Source organism: Falco naumanni, chromosome 13 (genome assembly GCF_017639655.2).
Source record: "Falco naumanni isolate bFalNau1 chromosome 13, bFalNau1.pat, whole genome shotgun sequence".
In the NCBI taxonomy this organism is placed as follows: Eukaryota; Metazoa; Chordata; class Aves; order Falconiformes; family Falconidae; genus Falco; species Falco naumanni.
The window spans coordinates 28,110,572-28,133,798 of NC_054066.1; the positions used below are offsets into that span (position 1 = coordinate 28,110,572).

The 23,227-nt window shown below is 42.3% G+C and overlaps 1 protein-coding gene across 1 annotated transcript in view; it reads right to left on the minus strand.

Annotated features, from left to right (window-relative positions):
• Positions 1 to 23,227, minus strand: part of RSRC1 (arginine and serine rich coiled-coil 1) — a 170,195-nt gene that overhangs the window by 60,862 nt on the left and 86,106 nt on the right. Inside the window, exon 6 of the mRNA XM_040613202.1 lies at positions 15,438 to 15,489. Coding sequence (XP_040469136.1) covers positions 15,438 to 15,489 — 52 coding nt within the window. The remainder of the gene's footprint in view (positions 1 to 15,437; positions 15,490 to 23,227) is intronic.

Genomic DNA, 23,227 nt, shown 5'->3' on the forward strand with positions numbered 1-23,227 from the left:
GTCAAACAGTTTTGTATGATAACGACATTGACTAATGGGCTCAGAGTTAGAAGGGTCAATCATAAACTCATCAAATGCTTCATTTAATTTCTTAATTTGGACAAACACAATTTGTTTATGGGAAAGATATCAGGTGTTCTTGAATGAATAATGGCTATGAAACCAAACTCCATTAATCAGCTCTTGATTACAAATGACTCTGAGATTGTTTGTTCTAATTTCATTCATTTGGGTCAACAAAGAAAGCATGAGCAAATGAAACCACTTGGAGAAAATGGCACACTTAGCTCTCCATATTTTACAAAGTTGTGATAATATTCTTTTGATAACTGTAAAACAAGAATTGTATTGCCCACATTAACTACTATTCTTGTTGCAGGTGGAAAAATTACTGTACGAGATTTACAAGATCATGCAGGCGTGCAACAAGATCTTCAGGTGCTGGACAGCCGTACTTGTGAATTCCGAGCAACGTGCCCATAGCTCAGGTTTTCCTGGAAGGACGAACGTGAAGAGCACAAAAATGGCAGGTCTGGATTTCCACTGGCTGTGAAATACTGCAAGCACAATTTGCAATTGCAATTAAATGTCTTCATTTCCCTCAAAGTAGGGAAGTAAGCTTAGCATAACTGACGGGGAACTAAGATGGAAAAAAGGCCCCTGGACCTGTCCGTACCAAGATTCACAAATTCCTGCTGTATTTTTGAGGCTTTAACATTTTTAAACCCAGCCTGTATTTCCACACACCATTAGCCTTCGGGAATAATTCTGCGCTTTGTTACCGTGACGAAGAACAAAAGAAGTTGATCAACATTTTTTTGCAAGAACTGGGGCTGTATGCAGGAGGAACCATCACTGCCACCGTTCAGGGCGCCACGTTTGGTGTGACCTGCCCGGCAGCCCCAGCCCCGCAGGCCACCATGTCCCGCGCTGAATGCCACTGGGGCCAGCCCTGCAGGCACCCCAGCCTCCTGGTGCCACCCCCACCTGTGCCTCCAGCCAGAGGGAGGATTTCCTTTGATGACCGGTGTGGTGAGATGCAAATTCCAACAACCAAAATTCCAACAACCAAAAGCCCATCTCTCGATGGAGATACCTCCACGTTCCTCTGCTCCACGACCGAACGGGCTGCAGTGCACAGCATCAGCTCTGACCCCATCAACACCTGGTTCTCAACCTTCAGGCATTTGGGGCAGTAGCAATGGCAGAAACAGAAATATTAATCTTTGTTAAAAGCCTGCCCTTTTCTGTGTGGACCTAAATACGATAACAATAGCTCGTTCTAGATCTGCAGTTCAGGCGCACATCGCCACGGGGGAAGCAAAGGTGCTTCTGGATGCCTCAAAGCTCCCTCCCAGGGGACCAGTAACAGCAGACAGGGCGCTAATTACAGCTGCTGATCTCAGTCTGCAGCGGAGGAGGAAATGAGGATGACGTGAGGCCAAGCTCTGGGCCACGGGCTTCATTCCTGCTCCGTCACGGGCTCCTGTGGCTGTTGGGAAGTCACTGAACCCCCTCTGAAGCCGCCAGCCCGCCTGCAAAGGGCAGCGCGAGCACAGACCCACGGACACCTTACCTACCCACGGACACCTTACCTACCCACGGACACCTTACCTACCCACGGACACCTTACCTACCCACGGACACCTTACCTACCCACGGACACCTTACCTACCCACGGACACCTTACCTACCCACGGACACCTTACCTACCCACGGACACCTTACCTACCCACGGACACCTTACCTACCCACGGACACCTTACCTACCCACGGACACCTTACCTACCCACGGACACCTTACCTACCCACGGACACCTACCTACCCACGGACACCTACCTACCCACGGACACCTTACCTACCCACGGACACCTTACCTACCCACGGACACCTTACCTACCCACGGACACCTTACCTACCCACGGACACCTTACCTACCCACGGACACCTTACCTACCCACGGACACCTTACCTACCCACGGACACCTTACCTACCCACGGACACCTTACCTACCCACGGACACCTTACCTACCCACGGACACCTTACCTACCCACGGACACCTTACCTACCCACGGACACCTTACCTACCCACGGACACCTTACCTACCCACGGACACCTTACCTACCCACGGACACCTTACCTACCCACGGACACCTTACCTACCCACGGACACCTTACCTACCCACGGACACCTTACCTACCCACGGACACCTTACCTACCCACGGACACCTTACCTACCCACGGACACCTTACCTACCCACGGACACCTTACCTACCCACGGACACCTTACCTACCCACGGACACCTTACCTACCCACGGACACCTTACCTACCCACGGACACCTTACCTACCCACGGACACCTTACCTACCCACGGACACCTTACCTACCCACGGACACCTTACCTACCCACGGACACCTTACCTACCCACGGACACCTACCTACCCACGGACACCTTACCTACCCACGGACACCTTACCTACCCACGGACACCTTACCTACCCACGGACACCTTACCTACCCACGGACACCTTACCTACCCACGGACACCTTACCTACCCACGGACACCTTACCTACCCACGGACACCTTACCTACCCACGGACACCTTACCTACCCACGGACACCTTACCTACCCACGGACACCTTACCTACCCACGGACACCTTACCTACCCACGGACACCTTACCTACCCACGGACACCTTACCTACCCACGGACACCTTACCTACCCACGGACACCTTACCTACCCACGGACACCTACCTACCCACGGACACCTACCTACCCACGGACACCTTACCTACCCACGGACACCTACCTACCCACGGACACCTACCTACCCACGGACACCTTACCTACCCACGGACACCTTACCTACCCACGGACACCTTACCTACCCACGGACACCTTACCTACCCACGGACACCTACCTACCCACGGACACCTACCTACCCACGGACACCTTACCTACCCACGGACACCTACCTACCCACGGACACCTACCTACCCACGGACACCTTACCTACCCACGGACACCTTACCTACCCACGGACACCTTACCTACCCACGGACACCTACCTACCCACGGACACCTACCTACCCACGGACACCTTACCTACCCACGGACACCTTACCTACCCACGGACACCTTACCTACCCACGGACACCTACCTACCCACGGACACCTACCTACCCACGGACACCTTACCTACCCACGGACACCTTACCTACCCACGGACACCCACCTACCCACGGACACCTTACCTACCCACGGACACCTTACCTACCCACGGACACCTTACCTACCCACGGACACCTACCTACCCACGGACACCTTACCTACCCACGGACACCCACCTACCCACGGACACCTTACCTACCCACGGACACCTTACCTACCCACGGACACCTTACCTACCCACGGACACCTACCTACCCACGGACACCTACCTACCCACGGACACCTTACCTACCCACGGACACCTTACCTACCCACGGACACCTTACCTACCCACGGACACCTTACCTACCCACGGACACCTTACCTACCCACGGACACCTTACCTACCCACGGACACCTTACCTACCCACGGACAAGCACCTCGGGAGCAGGAGCAAGCCCTGCTACAACCGCCTGCACACTCAAAACCCTGCGGGGTGCACCGTCAGGAGAGGGAGGATGAGCAGGGACTTTTCACTCCTCCCTTCAGCAAGCCGGGCGAGCGGCGCTGGCACACTGCACACCTGGAAACAGATGGAGAGGCCCTCAACGGTTAAACACACAACTGGCGCCCACCAGCTAGAAGGCCCTTTTGTGGGCATTCATGCTATAGAATCCAGGCTATAAACCCCAATTGTTATTGATGCAGAGTGTCTCCATAACATAACGCTTGCAGAAAATCTAAACCGAATGGTGGTAAATATGCAAAGCTTTCCAGGGCGTACTGTCATGACCTATCTTAGGGACACACCTTGCGGCTAATGATTTACCAACCGCAGATCAAAGCGGGCACCTATACGGAGAAGATGGCACAGCAGATCAGATACAATATGAGAAATAAATATTTTGCTATCAATATTAAGACATAATGTCTCCCAAAAGACATGCTTCAACAGAAACTAGCTGCACCACCACATATGGTTTCTGCAGCCAAAACAGCGTATAATTAAATTACTGGGCAAAGTTGCTAAATATGAATTGATATAAAACTTAAGCTAACTGAAAAATTGTCTTTGACTTACGATCAATAGCAGGACTGAAAGATTCATCTGCACATAATTAGCACACATATTTGCATCAAAATCATGTATACCATATGCTACAATATTACTGAAAACCCATTAGTTATAATGTAAGCCTGAGATAACTTTTGTTTCTTGGTAGCACACACATAAAAAGCTCTCAGATAAAAATCTAACAAAAATTACTTCTAAAGGCAATAAATGTTCATTAACTAATAAAGTTACTGTAAAGTCTACTTATGGGCTCTGTTTTACATTATGACTTCCCTACGTTAGAAAATACTCATGGCTTCTTAAACTACAAAAAAATATACATTCTACAAAAATGGTTCAAAGCATTATTATTTTTTTTAATCTCTTGTAGGACCCTAAGAGGTTCATGAACTGAATGGCTTTTAGACACCAATGCAATGGTATTATAAATTGCAAAAGTGAATTACTTTCTTTCAAACACATTTTATTCTTTACCCAAATTTGTTTAATTAGAAGTCTGTATTTTTTCAGCAATCATGAAAATGAAGTTGAATTAATTACTTCAGTAATTATTGATTAATCAAGTGTTTACTTTGCTCACCAATGACACAAAACAGCTGCACTTCAAAATCACATACTCTGTAAGGATAAGACCACTGGTATGTTATAAAAGTAATTACCTGGAATAATGATTCTTTTTTGTTTGTGTTTTTTTTTTTATAGATGTCACTTGGCATGCAGAAAGTCTTATTTTTTTTTAGTACTCTAATGAGATTATGTAGTTTTGCCAACAAATTAGGAGCAAGTAATTTATGAAGAAATGTATTTAATGCCCAGCTGTATAAGCACTTGTGCAGGGCTATGAAGCTCACTGGTGTAGATGGCCCAGGTGAGTTCAAAAAATTTCTGCATCTTTTGGAAATTCAGTTTTTAAATACCTGCAATTCTCATAAAACACACAGTATAGAAATTAGCTACCATAAATTTATTCCAATATATTTTCTTGATTTTTAAAAAATTATTTCATTCCTGTATCACTCAGGTTTGTTTGAAAGCGCTCTTTCTGCCAATGTCATCAACTAAATAGTTTTTGACACAGAAATCTGCTGAGTAGGAAATCAGCAGTTGACCTAGAAACTGGGTTCACTAACTCCGTAATTAGATGAGTTTCCTAAATTAGCTAGTTTTCAAGAATAGGATAAAATCTTCCATCTTCAAATACGTACCTACAGCAGATGGTTATACTATGAAATTTTTGAGAAATCACTCTAACCTGGGGATGCGCATCGGCCACGGTGACGCTGTCTGAGCAGAACTGAGCAGATGAAAACAAAAAAAATAAACATTTCACCAAGAGTCGTGAACTAATCTGTTGAGGACAGGGACAGGGTTATAGACGGAAGAATGAATGTCCAGACCCTTACAGGAAGGATGAGCTCACTGGGAGCCCTGAAGCCCCAGAAGAGGTGACCCTTTCCTGGAGCACAGAAAGGACACAACCTTTTAGAACTCAAGACGGACAGAGCGTTCGGTACCTCAGGTGGCAGCAGAGGGGGATGGGACTGCGCAGCCTGCCTGGGTGATCCCGTAGGCATTTCACAAGTGCCATTCCAGTATATTTGCCTTTGAAAGAACTGAGGCAGGGAACAATAACAAACTTCACAGACTGGTGCAGATCCACTACAGATCAAAATTCCCACCAGCGTCCAGAGGTTTGTAGGCACTGAAAGAACCACCACCCTTCCTCTGCTTACAGCAAGAGGTCTTCGCCGAATTCTTCAGACATCACGAGTTTTGTTAAGAAATAAGCATAAAGCTTACTTATTAAAATACAGACCGGGAACATTCATCGATTTTTTTCAAACTGTAGTCTTTCATTAGTCTATATATTAAGCAAACCATATTCTTGAAAATTAATTCTTCTACTCATGTCTAGGCTCCTGGAATATAAGGGAAAAAAATCAAGAAGATTTTCTCTACTAAAGAACACCTATCTCTACTATGATCTTGCTAGTACAAAGCTTAAAAAACCTAGGATGAGGCTGGGTAGACAAGTTCTGTGAATGGGAAATACAGGTATGTAAACATACTAAGGAGCATACAAAATTATTGAGAAAAAGGTGCAAAATTTTTGGATGAAACTGCAGTTTTATTTATAGTGATCCTGTGGAAGGAAGAGATTAAAAAGATCGTCAGAAGGCTTTTGCATTGCCTTAAGCACTTGATGACCCCTCTTCAAAATCAGGACGCAACAGAAACCAAGGTTCTTGTCTGCCTACAACAGGTCAGATTTAAAATGGTGTTAGCAAACACTTCCAAGCAGTAATTTGTGCCTATAACAACTTTTTTTTGTGTTGAACAATGTCCAAAGGAATTCCATGGTATCAGCTATTTTAGAAACTCCAGGAAAAAAAAAAAAAAATCACTGTAGATCCAATTGTTGAAAACACATATTCACTGTAGAAGAATAAAATGCCCTATGAACTTCCTGTGTTAAATTCTTCCTTAAGTTTCTGCTTGATCGTCTGGCAGAAAAGTACTTCTGAAGGACTAAGTTTCACTTTGGGGGTTAACAGAGCGACACAGAGGAAGAAAAACAGGTAATGAAATCCACAGATGTGGTTTCTTCTGTTTATCTCCAATAATGAACAGAGAGAAGTGGGGGGAATATTCAGGCATCCTACCAAAGCCTCTACTAGTTTAGTTCTAAGCGTTCAGAAAGACAGGGGAAATATGACATTAGGCTGACGAACATAATTCAGATTTGTTTTTTGGTACCCAAAGGACCAGCATGTTCAGTCTCTTTCAGAGCAGTGGGAGAAAAACATCACCCAGGTCAGACACAGCTGGATAAAAGCAATACTCTGCTGTTACTCAGTCATTCAAAAACAGTCATAAAAATAACAGTCCAAGAAACTTGATCGTTATCTCTTTGCATCCTAATTGGCACGCATGAAAGGATCATCATGTATGTTTGCATGTCAATTAGGAAGGCTGCAGATGGGAGGAATCTATCTTGCATTAGTTTTTTGCAATTCACAAATCAAGACAGTACAGTTCCACGCATTTACTTATTTCCTATATTAACTGATGCTGAATAACCTCTCTGTTTAGCGCAAACCACATTTAGCCGGTTAGTCACTGCTGCCGGCTCAGATCTTGATCCGTGCCAAACGCTACGACTGTGGCTGTGGCTGCCCACCCCTGTACCAGTCAATGCCAACATGTGCAAATAATTATCTCAGTGTTTGTAAAAATCTGTCATTGAGGGTGTATCACGTTAGTTATGCCTCACACGTTTGTTTTCAGAACAATTTTTATCTTTCCTCCACCCACCTTCCTCTTTATTTCCCTCCCAAGTTCTCGGTCTCTTCCTCAAGCTTTCCGTACCACTTGCTCCTGTGAGGAACCCAGAGAAGCAAAACAACAAAACCTTCCAGCCCTGCCCAAACCTCGGCCACAAAGCCAGGAGAGAACACGGAAAGAGCATCAAAGTGACAAAGGCATTGAAGAAGCAAAACCATAAACTGCCATTTCTACAAGGGGCTACAAGCAATTAGTGCGTGTTGATGAAGGCACAGCAGCAACTGGAATGACAGCTGCTCCTCAGATTTCGGGAAACGTGAAAAAAGTTCTGGCCTCTTCAGGACACCCTTGCAAAGCCAGCTTCATGAAGTCCAACCCAAAACTTCTTTTAAAGCACTTATTTTGTGTTCGTTTTTAATGCTTTAAGAGAGCACAATACAGATTTAATCTTCAATAACCACGACATGCTATTTTGCAGCCCGCAATAGAACAAAACCCAGGGTCCTGATCCTGTGCCCAAAAGCCACCTCGGAGTAAGGCAGCAGGAGGCATCAACCACAAACGCTTGCTGGAAGCAGCAGAAGTGACCGAGTTGCTCGCGGTGGGACGGGGAGCAGCCACAGCGGTGCTCTGCACCCTGCGCCCGCTGCCTGGGCTCCTGAGGGGCTGGAGCTGCCGCCTCGGGGGGTGCTCAGCCGCTGCAGCGCCCAGAGAACACACGCTCGGACCCAGGTCTTGCTGCTTCGGCAGTGTTTGTGCCAGGAACAGATTATTGGCCATTCCAATTCTCCTTAGCTTGGGGTTCAAGAAATGCTGCACAAAACACCTTTAAAAAACATTTTATGCACCTACATCTGTGCCTGTCACGTAGAGAAAAGGCAATTCCATGAGACATCTGTGCTCGCAGAATTGAGATTTTTATATAAATAGAAGTAAAATTCAATTATCCAAAGTGTTGGTAGACACTACCCAAAGCAACTGTTTGGTAGAAATAAGAATGTTAGATCAAATCAAACTCAGCATACCCCCACAGTAACTATATTAATCTCTTTTTCAATATTCAGCAACTCTTAAGCTTGTTATAAATTCAAATTTTTACAATTTCTGGGGAAGGCATTATTTAAAAAGCTACTTTTACATCCCCATGAAACGTGTAGAATATTTCATGTATTATTTCATCCTTTGTGCCTATATACCAACACGTTATCCATCCTTCTAAAATTGTTTGCATAATTAGAAATTCAAACTAAGGCCATCAAGTTTTCAGTGGAAAGCACAGAAACAGCAAAACTAAATGTAAGAAAAATATAATCAAAATGAGAAATCCAAAAACATTTTATAAATTTGGCATTCAAAAATAAGCACCATTAAAAGGAAATTTTTCATAGTTGTTGCCACCTGCCTGCCTTACTACTTTGCATAGCTAGAAAAGAGCAAAACAGAGGCCATCCTATTTAACTAACCAGTTTTTATTAAAGTAAAAGAAAAGCAAGATTCTATAAAGTAGCAAGTGATCCTATTAGTTCCACCAGACTAAAATCATACAGTCTACGTATGTGGTCCTTTCAGCCACATCTGTTATGAGCCATTTTGATACCAGAAAGTAGAGAATATTTGCCTATTTATTTATCAGGCACCGAGTGCAAATTAGGATTTTTCTCCCCAGTAACATGCGTTACAATGGGCAGGTTTAAAAAAAGGCAGTAAGTGTTATAAACCACTTGCATTTTCACAACAGCTAAGGCCAAAGTACTTATTCTATTCAATGATTTCCTCTTTAAGGAATATGTAAAATGCAATAACGATGCATGGTACAAAATTAAAGGGAGCAATCTGATAGTATAATTCAAAGATAATGAGTTAAATATCCAATATCCAGAACTGCTGCCAAACAGATCTGATAAACGTTAAATGCTTGTTATTTGTATTCATCAATTTTTACCGCATATTGCTAATGTCACATTAATGTCTCCATTCCGAAGGTTCCTTTAAATAAACTCTGTCAAGAGTTCTTTGCACAAAAATGCCCTATTCTTGAATGCTCTTTCAGCGATAGATTGAAATGCAGATGCCAAAAATAGATCAGTCGCTTATTTCAACTCTAGACCTTTGAAAATCCAGATCAATTGCCTTTTGTCATCGTCTTTATATGGAGAGTAAGAAATTTCTGCTTATCACCATAGAAAAACTTTCAGGCTGCTTTGGTAAAGGGAGCAATGTTGATAGTTTGAAGCGCCCACATGCTATTTCGTATCAATACATTTGCATTTTGGAACACTCATCCCTATTTTAATCTTCATGAGAAAAGATGGGTGCCATCCAACAATTTACAGCACAAATTAACCGGCTTTAGAGTTTCGGGTTTTCTGTTCAGCCTACGGGTTCAGCAAGGCAGGGTTTGGAGCAAGGCAAACTTTCCCCTTAAAATTAGCGAGAGGAGCAAGCAAACGCCTAACACAAAACCCCAGCTCAAATCTTCCGTGCTTCTTCGTCCCTCAGTAATGAAGTCTGGGAAAGAAATCACAGACACCCAAGTGGTTTGGCAACTGTAAGTGACAGAAGCTGAGCTAAATCCTCTGTTTACACTGGGGATTAGCCGGGTAGATTGTGCGCCGCAAACTGAGCTGTCGATGGTCAAGGGAACCTGCTCCCTGTCAGCCCGTGGGGCAGCGGCACAAAGCCCGGTCCTGGTAGGAAGTGACCCATAAACGTATCCCTACGAAGGATTTATACAAAGCCAGTCTGCCTCATAGAAACTCCATATGACCATTAACTGGCCTGCAAGGCCTGCCAGGAGGCCTAATTACAGGTCTACAGAGCCCAATAACAAAAGCTGAAGAGCTTTAGCCTAGGGATGATCTGCTTTATACTGACTTGAGAGAGTCCATATAGAGTGACAAAAAGAAAGAGGTTTAGCTTTAAAATTCTCCCAAGAGACAAAGCATTGTAGCTAAGTCTGGAAGGCCCACATGCAACATACTTCAGATAGGCTTAAACATACCACCCTCTCAAAATTAACATTCAACTATTGCCTGCTTAACATCTGCTCAAACATGGCACGTTGCTGCGATATTGTTCGAGGATGCTAAAAGGCTTCCTTGCATCCCAATATCAGCGAGGGTCGCGCTAATATAGATTTATAGCAGAGACCAACAACTTCCACCAAATGAGTTTTTACAAATAAAAAATCGGTTGCCTTTAAAAATTAAAGTGGACTGCTTTGGTATTTTCAAGTATTGCACTGCTTAATGAGAACAAAGATCCTGGCACTAATCTACACCAACAAAGAAAAAAATCATTTAACAAAGCGCATTGCAAATTCAGTGTGAACGAAGGACTTGGAGACAAAACTTCATGACAGCGCTAGATTACCTGAATATAAAGATGGCAATCTTCCCCTCCTCCCCTCAGAAATACAGGTACGTATTTTTTATTTTGCCAGCTCTCCCACAAGGAGAGACCAGAAGTCACAACTCCCATCCCCCAAAAGCACAAGTGAACAAAAATACAACTCCAATTTAAAAGAGTCTGGTTTACTATTTGCTGTCTTGTGGTTTTCAGAGATATCAGTTGTTATTTCCTAAATTAATACCTAAGTTAGATTCTAGAAGCAGATTTTCTCCAGATACTAAACATCCCCTGCTCCTGCTGAGGTGGATCAGTCGGCCACCGGACCTACCTTCCCTAAAATCAAGCATCGCTGGTGGTGAAGAAAGCAACGAAGAGCAAAGGGACCACAATAACGTACCGTTAACTTTCTTAAACTACGGCCATTGTATTAGAACAGGACTCAGGAAAGTTGACACACTGAAAGCACTTTCAAAAATACATATTCTGTAAATCCATAACGTTAGTAGAGTATTTCAATATACCACCTTTCATTGCTTAAAAAGCCACAGGGACAAAGCCATGTAATTTCCATGTCAATAGGCTGATGTGAAGGGGGGGGGGGGGGGGGGGGTGAAGAAAAAAAAAGAAAAAAAGAGGTATATACAAACACCTTTAGACTGGATATTAGAAAAAATTTCTTCACAAAAAGGCTTTTCAAGCACTGGAACAGGTTGCCTGGGGAAGTGGTAGAGTCACCATCCTTGGAGATATTTAAAACACACGTAGATGTGGCACTTAGGGAGGTGGTTCAGTGGTGTCCTTGGCAGTGCTGGGCTAACGGTGGGACTCGATGACCTTAAAGGTCTTTTCCAACCTGAACATTTCTATGATTTGGTCATTTTCAGACTGAGAAGGCAACTCTAACATGTAAATATTTTACTGAAACACCAGAAGAAGAATAAAGCAAAACAAGGACTATCTAAACCTTTTTGTACCTAAATTCTTTTGGAAATCACACCCCTTAGGAAGTGCCTCTTCTCCGTAGCTACTGCCGCTGCCTGCAGTACCTGGGATGCAAGCTGGGCTAGCCCAACGCACGTCAACGCAGTGCAACAGAGTGCAACTAGCTTTTGGGCTGACACTTCCTATGCTTGGAGGAAGTGCTGGGAATTCCTGCTATCAAATTTGAACAAAACATCCTCAGGCATTCTACTCTCTGATAAAGCAACAGCCCAAATGCCTTCTCTTAAAAAATGTGCACGGGTATTGCATACGAATGCGTGTTTGCTCCTGTGCCCCGTTTGAAGGAAGCACCTGAACTTAAGCCCCAACATCAAACAGTTGTCCCTGAATTCTATGTATGTCCAAGGTACTGAGAGAAGTTTCTAGTGAAGCAGTCATCAACAGTAAAGAATTGCTTGTGAGCAAGCTCAGGTGGTGTGACCCTTCCCACCCAGGCTCCCAGCAGCCTGCCAGCCAGCCTGCCACCACTCCTTAGCTACGTTTAATTAGTCAGTATAATTCATTAAAGCTCCATTCTAATACCATTTCCAGCACAGACAAATACGATAAAAAATAACTTCTCCAATCAATTTGCAAAGTTGTATCGTTTCTGCACATTGCCATTTGTCCCCTTACACCATTAGGTACCATTCGCTATATTACGCTTATCCAAAAGCATTTTCAGTATATTAAGAACAAAAAAAATTACTTAGTAAGAAAAGTGAATTTTCTATAGATTAATCCCTTCAAAGTATAGTAAGACATGGAAACCTTCAGAATGAAATGAGCAAATAAATCTGAATACAAAGAATACAAAATAGCAAGGTGTTTGATTATCGCGGGAGAGGGGCTATTACCGGCACGGCAAGGGCAGGGCAAGGGGAGTGGGAGATGCCAAGAGAGATGAACACGGGACCTGCCCAAAGGCCTCTCCAGCACTTGCTGGTGATCCCAAGCCACTGCGGAAGGTAAAGCTGGTCTGTTTGTCCAAACCACAGAGGAGCGCAGTACCAGTAACACGTCGGTAACACATTCTGAATGCAGCATGGCTTTTTTTTCCTCGCTTAGTGGGACTGGAACAACTCCTACAACACACACAGCCAGGTGTTCTTCAAGTTAACTCCCAAGTTTGGGATGGATCCTGTATCGAGTGTTGCATACGCAAACAACAGCTTTGTTCACCATTACTAAAGCACAGACTTAAATTTACAGCAATAACAATTGACCCACTGATTGTGAACTCCTTGAAAAGCTGTTCAGTAATTCTCCAACACAGATTTCTTCTTTTTTTTTTCAAATTAAAGGTGAAAAAAGTGATTATTTTGCAAAAAGTAAACACACTAAAAGATACTGAAAAGTTATTAACATTTCCAACGCTCCTCTCACACCAGTTTACTAAAAATTCAATTTAATTAACTGAATACAGGACTGGGGGAATTACCTCATAAATGCATGAGATTACCAAGACTTAAATAAAGCCAGGAAGGAAGTTCTTTCTTTATTTTGCATGGTAAGAGAAACAAACAGATTAACTGCCTTCAGTTATTTATTAACAGCTTGCAGCTACCTTCAGTCTAAGTTTCAGACTTCAATTGTGAATATTTAAATTTAACAATGTCATAGACCTTTTAAATGTTTTTGGAAATTTTGGGGACCCAGGTCATGATGATATACAACCCACAGATATCTTTTGTACATTTTCCAGATGTTAAATTTAAAAAATGTGGTGTGATGGATGTGAACAGTATACAGAAATTGTGCTTTTTTAGGTCAGTGCTGTCACATCTATTTTATAATTATATGCTTCAAAGATTTATTAAAAGTTATGCAGAACAATGAATGCATTTGAATACAATACAAAAGGCTTGATGCATTTTTGAAAAAAATATCAGTGATATGGGAAGATGCATATTCCTTAAAACAGAACGCTTCCATAAGGGGAAAAAAATAAAAAAATGGTACTTCTTGGAAATTGCTTTTTATAAGTTAAAAATTGATACATGAGAGATGAAAGCTGAACTAAAGACAAATATGTATTTATTATAATGCATGTGAAATGCTTAAAGCTTTCCTTTTTGTGTGACAAAGTTTTAATAGGAAAATAAAACTAAAATATAGAAGTTAATTAGGGTTCCAAACCTCAACACAGACTAGCACTTTAGAGCATTAAATCGTTATTTTAATGATCTGCAGACAAATACAAGTACCTAAAGAACCCCCAGTAAATGTTATATAAAAGGATCAGTATTAATTTACACATTTATTATAATTACCATAATCCTAATACAGCGTAAGGTTCTCGAGCAATGTTTTCACAGCCATAGGGCAAGGGCGTCACAACACACGCAGCTCTTGCAAATAACCCCGTGGAGGCTGGGCGAGGGAGTACAACCCTCGCCCCGCACCCCACGCCGTGCCACCACGGGGCACGTCACCCCCCGGCGGCAAGGAGCGAAGCGGACCCCTGGCCAAATTACACCAGCGGGCAGCTCCGCAGCAACATCCAGAGGGGAAAGCCCGAGCAGCGCCCGCCAAAGCTGCGTGCTGAACACTGTTAGATCAGTCAAAATAAACCGAATGAGTGGAACTCTCATCCACTTGGGAACAGCCATGTCTCCGAGCTTTGATGTGGGCTTAATACAGTACTTGCAGAAAGGGCAGGATAAAAGGAATTATCTTCTCATCTTTGGTACAACAGAATCACAGAACGGTTTGGGTTGTCAGGGCCCTTAAAGCCCACCTAGCTCCAGCCCCCTGCCCCGGGCAGGGCCACCTCCCCCCAGCCCAGGTTGCCCAGAGCCCCGTCCAGCCTGGCCTTGAGCCCTGCCAGGGACGGGGCACCCACAGCTGCTCTGGGCAGCCTGGGCCAGCGCCTCTCCCCCCCCCAGCACAGAATTTCTTCCTTTAACCTGACTGTCCCCCCCGCCAGCTGCAAGCCTAATGCTTAAAAGGGGTCTTCTATCACTCCAATAGGACAACACTTTCTTTAAAGTTTTAGACCTTCCATCAAACTACTACAGGATTCCTCCAATTTTTATTTAAAATAAATGTAGTTATTTAATCCAAAATTTTAAATACTTACAAAGATACGTATCTCACCTTCCTGCTTACTAGTGCTCATCTAAATAGGAATCCTTCTCTCTGTAGAGGACTAAGATGTAGACCAGTCTCTTGATCTGAGCCTTTCGGAAAGCTTGCTACACACGTCAGCTACCACTTCAAATAAATACATATGTGCACTAGTTCAATTCAGTGCTAAAAAATAAAGAAAGAAACCCAAATTTTTGAGAGCACAGAATAAAGTCTCAGTAGCAGCAGCAGCCAGAGGACAAACAGGCAAAGTCTGATTGCTGGTTCTCAACAGCAAACAAAAATTACTTATTTTTATCTCCTTAAAGGGATTTACTAAGTACCAGTGATGATGCACGCCAGCTTCATCTTACCCAGAAACTTAAGTGAGCTACGGAGAAAAGGACTTAGCTTTTGCCAGATAGGAAAGGATAAAATTATTATCTGATATTACAAAACTTTAATACATTTTTGAAGAATATAATTTTATTTATAATAGCAACACTTACCAGCTGCCTCAAGAACCAGCTGTAATCTAGCTTTGGCCTGTTCAGCAGGAGTCTGAAAAGACAAGATTTACAAATCTTCATAACTGTTTGCACATTCAACACGCAAGGCCACAGGTCACCAGCCACGGCACTGCTGTCACCAGCGGGGAGCCATGAGCGGCTTGGCGCCACGTGCCACCCAAAGCAACTTGCAGACCGAAATGAGTAGGATCATATTTGACTTCGAAATTCACCATCAGGTGAATTGACAGAATTGGCAAAAAATACCATCCCCATTAGGCAGCACGGTGGCACCCCGAGCAACCAGAGAACCCGCGGCCGTGGCCAGGCTGAAGCCCACCTCCAGCTCCTTCCCCAGCTCCCAGCAGCAAGTCCTCCCCAGCTCTGGTGACCCCGTTACACAAAAACACATGGCTACATAAGCATCCTCAAAACGTGGGTTTAATATGATTAATATGGCGAGTTTTTCACACTTCTTCTGTTATCTGTTTTGATTTTTTTTCCTCTCCTTAAGGTATTTCTTCACATCTGTTAGGTTGAGGAACATATTGTTGGCTGTGTACCCACTATGCTAATTATTCCAAGTGATGTTTTACTGTGTCCAATGTGCTTGCCATCCCTCTAATTTCGAAGCCACTCAAACGTTTTCACAGTTAAATTTATACACAAACCACATTTGTCACGGAGTTCAGAAGTTGATTATTTCTGTAAGCATCTGAAAAGTTTGGGAGGTTTCTGCTCTGCACTAATAACAAAATGTGATGGAAATTTTTAGTGTCATTGTTCCGCTTTGAAAACTCTTCTAAACAGATATTGCTCATAGAACATTTTTTCTGATAACCAGTCTAAGTTTGGCCCCTTCCAGTTTCACCCCATTAGCCATACAAATATTAATCAAGGTAATCAGGCAAAGCTCTCTGCTATGAATGTCCCAGCTGGCGATGCTCTATAGCTTTTCTCAAAATCGCTTTCAACCAGAGACATCTCAGATGGCATTGTGCTCGACCACATGTTTTTAAAGCAGGATTGATGTCATATTACTATAAAATGTAAGCTGTATAAAATGGCCACCTTCTGCTAATTCATAAAGAAACACTATCTGCTTTTTAGGGGCTTATTTTATTTGCTTATTAATCCTTTGTCTTACATCACGGCTACACTTATTAAGAGAGGCTAACTGATGATGAAGAACAATTCAGTCTCTACTGCAAGAATTTACAGACTGCTCCTTCCATTAGCATGCAATACACAAGATGTTACATTAATCTGCAGACTGAAAAAGGAAATTTAAATGAAGATCCAGATTTTAGTTGTACAGAGGTCTAGTACTTTTAGTTTAGAATTTTGCCACCTGTTTGCACAAACCCAAACTTACTGGGCAAAATTTATTATTATAACTCCTATACCAACGCTACCATTAAAAGTTGACTACTACTCTTGATGACAGCAAGAAAAATCCTGAAAGTTATTGTAATAATATCTTCAAATTTCTTCCTCTTGCAATGAACTAATAACTACAATATGTTTTGGCATATTAAATATTTCACTAGAGGAAAAAAAAGGAGAAGAAGAAAAAGATCTGCTTTCCATCCAGAACAAACCTGGCCAACCTACTGAGTTTCAGAAAAACGGTACTTGGATTTGTGGTTTTTCCATTCCTGTGACAACTTTAGATTAAAAAAAAAATTCATGAGGATTACTTCAGTATGGCAAAATATTGCAGTACAATTTAGCAGAGAAGGAAAAGTGTTTGGTGTAAAATACTGCCCACGCTCACGTCTTCATGTGAAAAGTCCAAGTCTCTGCGCAGCCCCTCTGGCATCAGGTGGGTTCTGGCATCCACTAATGCTTACAGTGCATTGAATCAGTTTCCTACATTAATTTTGTCCATTCTGTAATTAAGTGTTTGATTAAATTAACTGATCCACCACCCCCAGCACAAGGGGCCTAGCACCGTCTGGGCGAGTGTCTCAAATGCTATGGGACCGGTTGTGTTAAGAGATATAATTTTCTATTCTTATAGAGCAGTTATTCAGCTAGATATTTAACAGAAATCCCTGGATCTCTCAAATAAAAGGTTTTCTTCTTTTTGGACATGGAACAGCCTGTTTAGCAGTACCGACTAGAGGAAGAAAGGTCCATTGACAATTTTTAGCATATTCAAAGCCCACTGTGGCAACATCTAGCTCTGCCACACCAACAATAATTCCCTGAAAGAGCAAATACTAAAGCAGGCTCCAGAGGGAAGAGAAGGGAGAACAATGAGCAACAGCACAAGGGATGCCTCCCAGCACTAAACATGAAGCTCCAGCAGTAATGACACAACTCAGCCCCCAGCTTTGAAACACTCCACACAACTCAAAATGTCTTTTCCCACTCCTCTCACGTAGGTATGAATAGGTCTTGTCACTACAAGGTAGACCAGGCTAAAATTCTTCCTTTACTCTCCAATATCCCATCGGAAACTGCACACACAGCTGCTTTGCAGGCACCTTCCCCTTTGCCCTGAAGGCAACCCCAGCACTAACTGATAATCCTGCCAGGGACACTGGCATGTCTGTGCCACGTGAGAACTTGGTACAGATGTCTTTCTGTTACCAATCAATATGCCCGAAACAATGAATGGAAGAAGGGTTCTTAAAGAAAAGGTGACTAGCTTGCCTCCAGAAAGCTTTTATCCAACTGGTGGATGAGGCCCGTGCTCTGAGAAATTAGACAAATGCCTCTGAAAATCACAAGTGGACCCCCAAACAAGCCGTTAGCGATGTGTAAGGAAGGCCAGCTACCGGAGGTCAGTATTGATTTAGAAGACCATTAAGCGACAAAATTCAGAAAGACCCTCAGGAAACTTAAAAATGGTGAAATGATCGGTGTAGGAAACATTAAAATAAACCTTTATATTTCCCTTACGGTCTTGAGCATAACACAGACAGAAAAGAATTCAAAATTGTGTTTAAAAAAATAGTACCAAGTATTTCTAGTAGCAGCTGATGTAGGTGACCACAAGCGGTAAAAGGAGGAAAGGAATTCCCGGACAGGCACACTGTAAAATGACATGAGGCATGTCAAGCATCCCCAACAATAAATTTTATGTGTGTCAAAGAGTGTCTGGCAACACACTGGAATTATGCTTTAGATTAGGATACCATAAAACAGAAATATCATGGGATTAATTTTTATTAACATTTAAAGCAAAAATTTGATCATTTATATTCAGTTTTGAATGCAAACTTTTTTAGGAAGATGTAGCACATCCTTCTTAACTTGTATTCCTCTGCAGTATATCTACTGCATCACACTGCTACTGCTTTCATAAACAGTATATTTTTTAATTAAACTGCCGTAAAACCAGTTTTATTTAAGTACATAAAGTTATTTACTTAAATAAAGTTATTTAAGTAAATAACTTTAAATTTGGTGCTTATCGCGTAATAAAACACACACAAGTTGCTTGCCACTACTACCTACAGGGAGCAAGTGATGTGCTTGATGGGCAGTTCAGACATGCCACCAGTGTCATGTTTTGCTTTCAAAATATTCAGTTGCAAGAGGGATTCAGCTTTTAAATTTTAGCAAACTAACTAATAGGTTTGAAACAAATACTTAGATACAGCGACTAGATTTTATTTTAAAAACCTTTCCGCTACTTGTGATGCATGATAAACATTTTTTACTGAGAAAAAATACTAAAGTAAAAATACGCTTGAGAACATTGAGGAAACAATTTGAGAAACGTTAAGTTTAAGCAGAGAGTCCGAGCTTCTGTTTTGGCTACGGCTGTGACTGGAGCAGCACACGTGGCTCTTGTCGGTGCCAGAAAACGTCATCACGTTACCACAGGATTCAAGCAGCTCACCTGCGCAGTATTTTGAGATGCGATGCTCTCTTACCTCATCTTGATGAATATGGAATTTTCATACAGAACGTGTCCCTGGTGTTTATTGTCTGTGCTAAAACGGGATATGTTCAGTTCCTCCTGTTCATCTCTGTCCAACGACATCGGCTGGGTATAATTTAACTACAGGACTTTTCTCTCTTATAACATCTCCAGAAAAGCCTAACAAACCTCTGTGTGATACTGATCGATTTTTGCGGGTTTGGCGGGTTTTTTGGAGGTTTTTTGTTTGTTTGTCTGTTTGTTTATTTGCTCTTTGGTTTTGTTTTGTTACACAGATTTTTTACCTTTGCATTTGATAAAGACAAAAATAGTAGTCCTTAAACCCTCTGCAGCTCCACCACAGAGGTGGGTGACACCCCCGAAGTCCCATCTTCCCGCAGCAAACAGGCTCGGTGTTCCTTAGCTGGCAGACACACGTGCTGCCTGACATTACAGTTTAATATTCTACTTGCAACAAGGATGTAGGCTACTACATTTGTTTAACAAAAATAGTCAAGTTCATAATTTAAAAAGATTTTCTACTTACTGATAAAACCAGAATTTCCTGCAGATGTTATATTACATTAAAAAAACCCTGAAGCTATAGATCTCCTAACTTGACAAGCTTTTGTTTATACCAGCTGAAACATCTTAATGTTACTTCTCCCTCTGCCCCCGAAGAAACGGTTTGTGTCCACATTTCTTCCTGAAGACGACTCTCAGCCTCGTGGCCAAATGCCACTGTAACGGTGGCAATATGGGGTGCTCCTGCTCATAGTCTGGGCATGGTATGAGCACACCCACATACAGCAATTGAAAACAGAAAATGAGTCACAGTTGTGCCTAATGTAGATCATGGATTCATTCAGGTTGGAAAAGACCTTTAAGATCATCAAGTCCAACCGATCTCCTCAGCAAGATGTCATTCCCCCAGGCTCAAATTTATCTTGATGCAAATGTATACAGTAAAACTCCAGGTTAAAAAAAAAAACAACCAAAAAAACCCCCAAAATAAAACAATACCCAAAACACTTGGGAAATCAACGCTAATTAAGAAAGCCTATATATGATTTTGAAAGCTGAGCACAAACCCATCCTCCCATTAACTCCAGCCTATCATCATTTTCCCGGGGACGCCTACCCAACCTTTCCCTGTGCCTGATGAGCTCCAAGAAAGGTTAACAAAGCCTAACAAGGAAAAGAAAGAACAGTCGCCGGAGCGCGGAGGGCGGTAGAACAAAGCCTAAGCTGAGGCTGTGCTTCGGTGGGCACGAGAGGGAACCGCTCTGCAGGGGTAGGGCAGCGGCCCCGGCGGAGAGCACGAGGGGAAGGAGCGGCTCTGCTCAGAGCAGAAGTCACCGCGGTCACGTGCTGGCTAAATGGTGTCTGCACTGAAAAAACAGCCCCACACCTCATCAGTCGATTCAAGCTCCTCAATGCACCGATGCAGTACCTTGGAAAGACAAGCTGATGTTTTCACTGAAGCACCAAAAGCTTTTAATTAAAAAGCCCTGCGTAAGAAAGGAAAAGTAGTACTCAAGGCACAAAATAACCAAAGGCCACTTCTCACAGGTATTGGCAATTGCTGCCTGTTCCATAAGAAAGTGGAGACTGGCTTTACAGCTGCAGTAGGGATCTGGGAAAGACGTTCAGTGATGGCATTCCATCAAATGTACAGGTAAATACAGTACTGAAGGGCACAGGGGACTGACAGGCTTAACAGATCAAGTGATAAGAGCAGCACAGGATGGGGTGAAATGCAATGCTGCTCCATACAGAGCCATGCCCACCGCCCCACGGCTCACCCACCGTCCTGCATTCTCACGGAACAGCACCCATTCGGGAAAACAACAGTTTAGCATCTCTGTGGGCTGCTAAAAGGAGACCTCAATGTATGCCAGCAGTGAGAAAAGACAAGGAAAAACTGTAAAAAATTAAACAAAGGGGATAGATATTATCTATCCATTATCAATTTTATCTTAATATATTCTGTCAGTGGCCCGCCTTCACCTGAAATATTGTACATCCCAATTCTAGTAAATCTATCTCAACAGAACAAGAGCAACAAAGAACCCTAACCACGGCTGTCTTTGAAACGACGCTTGATCAAATTAGGGAAAAGATTATGTGACATGTTTGTTTATCATGGGAATGGCTGGATTCCTTTTCAGTCACTTATTCCTTCATAGGTGATTAAAAGAAAAACAACCAAACTTATCAAAGAAACTGAAAGTAAAGAACTTATTTGTATTAGAGAATACCTCACAGGAGCGTACCATATTTAAAAAAAAAAAAACAAAAAACAAAAAAACACACAAAAAACCACCACCAAACCCAAACCAAAATAAAAAGAAGCCCCAAAGCAGATAGACCACGATTATAAGATTGTAAGTTCTTATTTTCTTACAGGAGCCAAAGCAAATAGAATGAATTTGAGTGTGGCAAATTCAAAATTGACAAAGCAACATTTCTTCACATTAAAGAAAAAATCCCAGACTTCATAATATGAATTAATGAAACATAATAAGCATATCTGGCACTACTTGAATTAAACCTCCACATTTTCAGACATAAATCAGCTTAAATGATTGAACATTAAAATGATATTTATGTCTAAGTCAGTGTTTCTGCTCTGATCCGATCGATCAGTAACACACCCAGACACAGGCTGTGGTAGGACTAGTGTCCTGACCTAACAAAAAAACTGAACCTTTGAGAAACTGTGGAAATGTATAAGTTGGGAAAATGTACCCAGTCAGAGATGGTACTCACTCTTTTCACTTCACAAACAAGTAAGATACCTGCCAGTTCACTTCCTGCCCAGAACTATCTTTCTATTATATACAATAGAGAAATGAGAATTTGGTTTTATTACTACCCAGCTGACACACTAGCTGTATGAAAGTTTTCAGCAGCTAGAAATGAAACACACAAAAAATTATATTTACTGAAGTTTTACACTACTACTACAGAGGAGGATGAGGATGAAATTGGGGGGAAAATAAGAATTAAGAAAAAAAAGTAATTTGAGGAATTGTCAGGCTGTTTACAATCTCCAAGCAGCACAGTAGACAACTATAGATACTAAGCAGCAGAAATATTTTTTTAATTGCAAAGTCCCTGGTATTTTCTTAGATTAGATAAATAGCCTGCACAGGTGCAGAAAAGATTTTAAGCTCAAGAAAGAGCTCATACTCCATTTCCTAAGAATTTTATACTGTCTATGGACCTCAGTTTAGTGGTAGCTATGGTTTAATCCAAATTACTACAATGTTCCATTACAGCATTGAAACAGAATGGAACAAAAATTTTGATCTTAAATTTTTCAGACCTATACAATTATCAAAGCACGATAAATATGAATTATAAGTGGAGAAGGATCATGTAAAGCATGGAATAATAGCGATATCTGTTCATCAAACATACAGATGCTTTTGGTACTCCCACACAGAAAAAGGAGGCAACGCCAGCAACATGCTAACTAGGAAAGGACAATCATTATCCAAAAAAAATAGAAGAGGAGCCAGAAAAGCTGTTTTTCCCTTTAATGTATGTAAAGGCCACAGAAAAAATATGACTAATGATGAAGTGAAAAGTACAGCTTAACTAGCAACACACACACCACACTAAAAAGATAATCAAGCAGTATCTTGTTGATGGAAGAAGGCTCTCCCAGCCGTAGCCAGGAAAAAAAAAATAATATCTCTGTACCTTGACAGAAAGGTCTGGAAAACTTTTCCAAGCTGTACAGACAGCCCTGTTCAGTCCTATTCCTCCAAGACTACCGATTTATCAAAATTGGGGAGGAAAGATAACAAAAGCGAATCATTAAAATTCAGAGCCCAGAGAGGAAAGACAAAACTGTTGGCATAACTATAAAGTCACAGCTCTAAAGCTGCTAAACAACTTAATG